Here is a 1,812-nt window from a genome sequence, read left to right as displayed (position 1 = left end):
TGAGGCACAGGTACAATAAACACCTTGTCCAGCACCATTCAGCTAGTAATTGGCAGAGCTAGAAATTGAATCTATGTTGGGTGGCTCACTAGTGCTGTTCATCACTTTGTCATATTGCTCATATTTCGTTTTTTTGCTACTATGTTGATAAATTGAATCGACAGACAACTGTTGGATGAATGAAGTTATTATAAATGTAATATTTATATTAACTTTCACAAATAGTTATAATAACATCCTAAGAATATGGAAATGCAATCAAATTACACGTTTTTTTTTTAAACTTGGTTTGTTTAATTTGTAACAACAACAACAACAAAACTTTGCTTTTAGTATGACTGTGGTGATATTTATGTTTTCATTTCTGATCTTTTTTTTTTTTCTTTAATAGGTCAGTTTTTATTTTGTCAGGTCATTCTCCTATTTCCACTTCAACCCCCTTTTTCTTACTTGGTTTATAATCCTATTTCAACTGTTATTTTAAAACAATCTGATATATTTTACACAAGTATGAAGTACTACTGCTGTCTATTTCTGTGGCTAACTGCTTAATGAAGGTTTATAAGGTATCAGGCAATATTTATTATTTCTGTTCAGCTGAATAGGACTGATTTCTGGGAAGGATAATAGCTTATTAAATATAACTGGCAAAAATAAATTGCAGTTTATCATTAAATATAGTTAAATGAGTCATTTGATGCTATTTTTTATATGAATAGTAATTCCCATTATTTCTGATTGGAAATTGTATTTCTCTTTTAAGAAATTAATTTAGATTTTAGAATTAAAGCATATTTAAATACTTACTAACTTTTATTTAATATTTTGTCTTTTAAGGAACTGAAATTGCCATTCACTTTTTTAAGTGGACATATTCATGAATTGAGGATCCATGTACCATGGACAAAACTGGGTTCAGAACCAGTGGTAATTACTATCAATACAATGGAATGCATTTTGAAGCTTAAAGATGGAATACAGGTAAGAAATGATTGAACTCACTTCTTTATGTTTCTCACTTTTAATAGTTTTTAGTATTTGCTGTTTCAATAACTTTTGAGATATGTCAACATCTACATAAACAAAAATTAAAAAAAGCTTGTGTACTTTTTATTTTTTACATGTTTACTAAAAATGGTTTACACCATTTGCAAAAGATGTTGTTCTTTTTTTTAATATTATCGTTATTTGGGTGAAAGTTTACAGAGCAAATTCACTTTCCGTACAGCAGCTCACATACACTTTGTCTCATGACATTGACTGCAATTTCCCGCAATGCAACAGTTCTCCTACTTCCTCCCCATAGCTACCTCTTCACTGTTTCCTTCCCTCCCATGCACTCCTGCCCCCTGAGCTGTCTCCCTGTGCATACACAGCCCTTCTATTTTCCCATGATTGATCTCTCCAAGGAGTGGATCTTAGTGTAAATGTTCATGTCATATGCCTGTCTTTTGTTTGGCTGGAAGCCACAGGAGTGGGTTCAATTCCAGACCTGAAGGGAAGCTAGGGGCAATAGTCTCAGTGGTTCTGTCAGACTCACAAACCTGGTCTGGAAAAGGTGTACTTAAATTTGAATGAAACCTCTAAAGGATGTTTTTGTACTAATTGTACTTAATTTGATCCTATTAAGGGATCCAATTAAGTAGCCCTTTTAAGAATCATGTAGATTGCATATTAACCTATATCTTTCTGCTATAGCACCAAAGTGCTCAGACGGCTCCCTTGTTACCCTCCTGAGAGGGACCGGGTCTCCGGGAGCAAGGGAAGCATGGGCGTAGCACAGAGTAGCAGGCCGGAAGAGCAGGAGAAAGG

The 1,812-nt window shown here is 34.1% G+C and overlaps 1 protein-coding gene across 1 annotated transcript in view; it reads left to right on the top strand.

The window, feature by feature from the left end:
* VPS13B (vacuolar protein sorting 13 homolog B) overlaps positions 1-1,812 on the top strand; it is a 1,115,876-nt gene that overhangs the window by 10,626 nt on the left and 1,103,438 nt on the right. Inside the window, exon 2 of the mRNA XM_007934836.2 lies at positions 838-981. Coding sequence (XP_007933027.1) covers positions 838-981 — 144 coding nt within the window. The remainder of the gene's footprint in view (positions 1-837; positions 982-1,812) is intronic.

Source organism: Orycteropus afer, unplaced genomic scaffold, assembly GCF_000298275.1.
Source record: "Orycteropus afer afer isolate SDZICR_OR568_19922 unplaced genomic scaffold, OryAfe1.0 scaffold00021, whole genome shotgun sequence".
Lineage (NCBI taxonomy): Eukaryota > Metazoa > Chordata > Mammalia > Tubulidentata > Orycteropodidae > Orycteropus > Orycteropus afer.
Note: the sequence above shows the minus strand (reverse complement) of the source record. Positions and strands in the feature narration are given on the sequence as shown.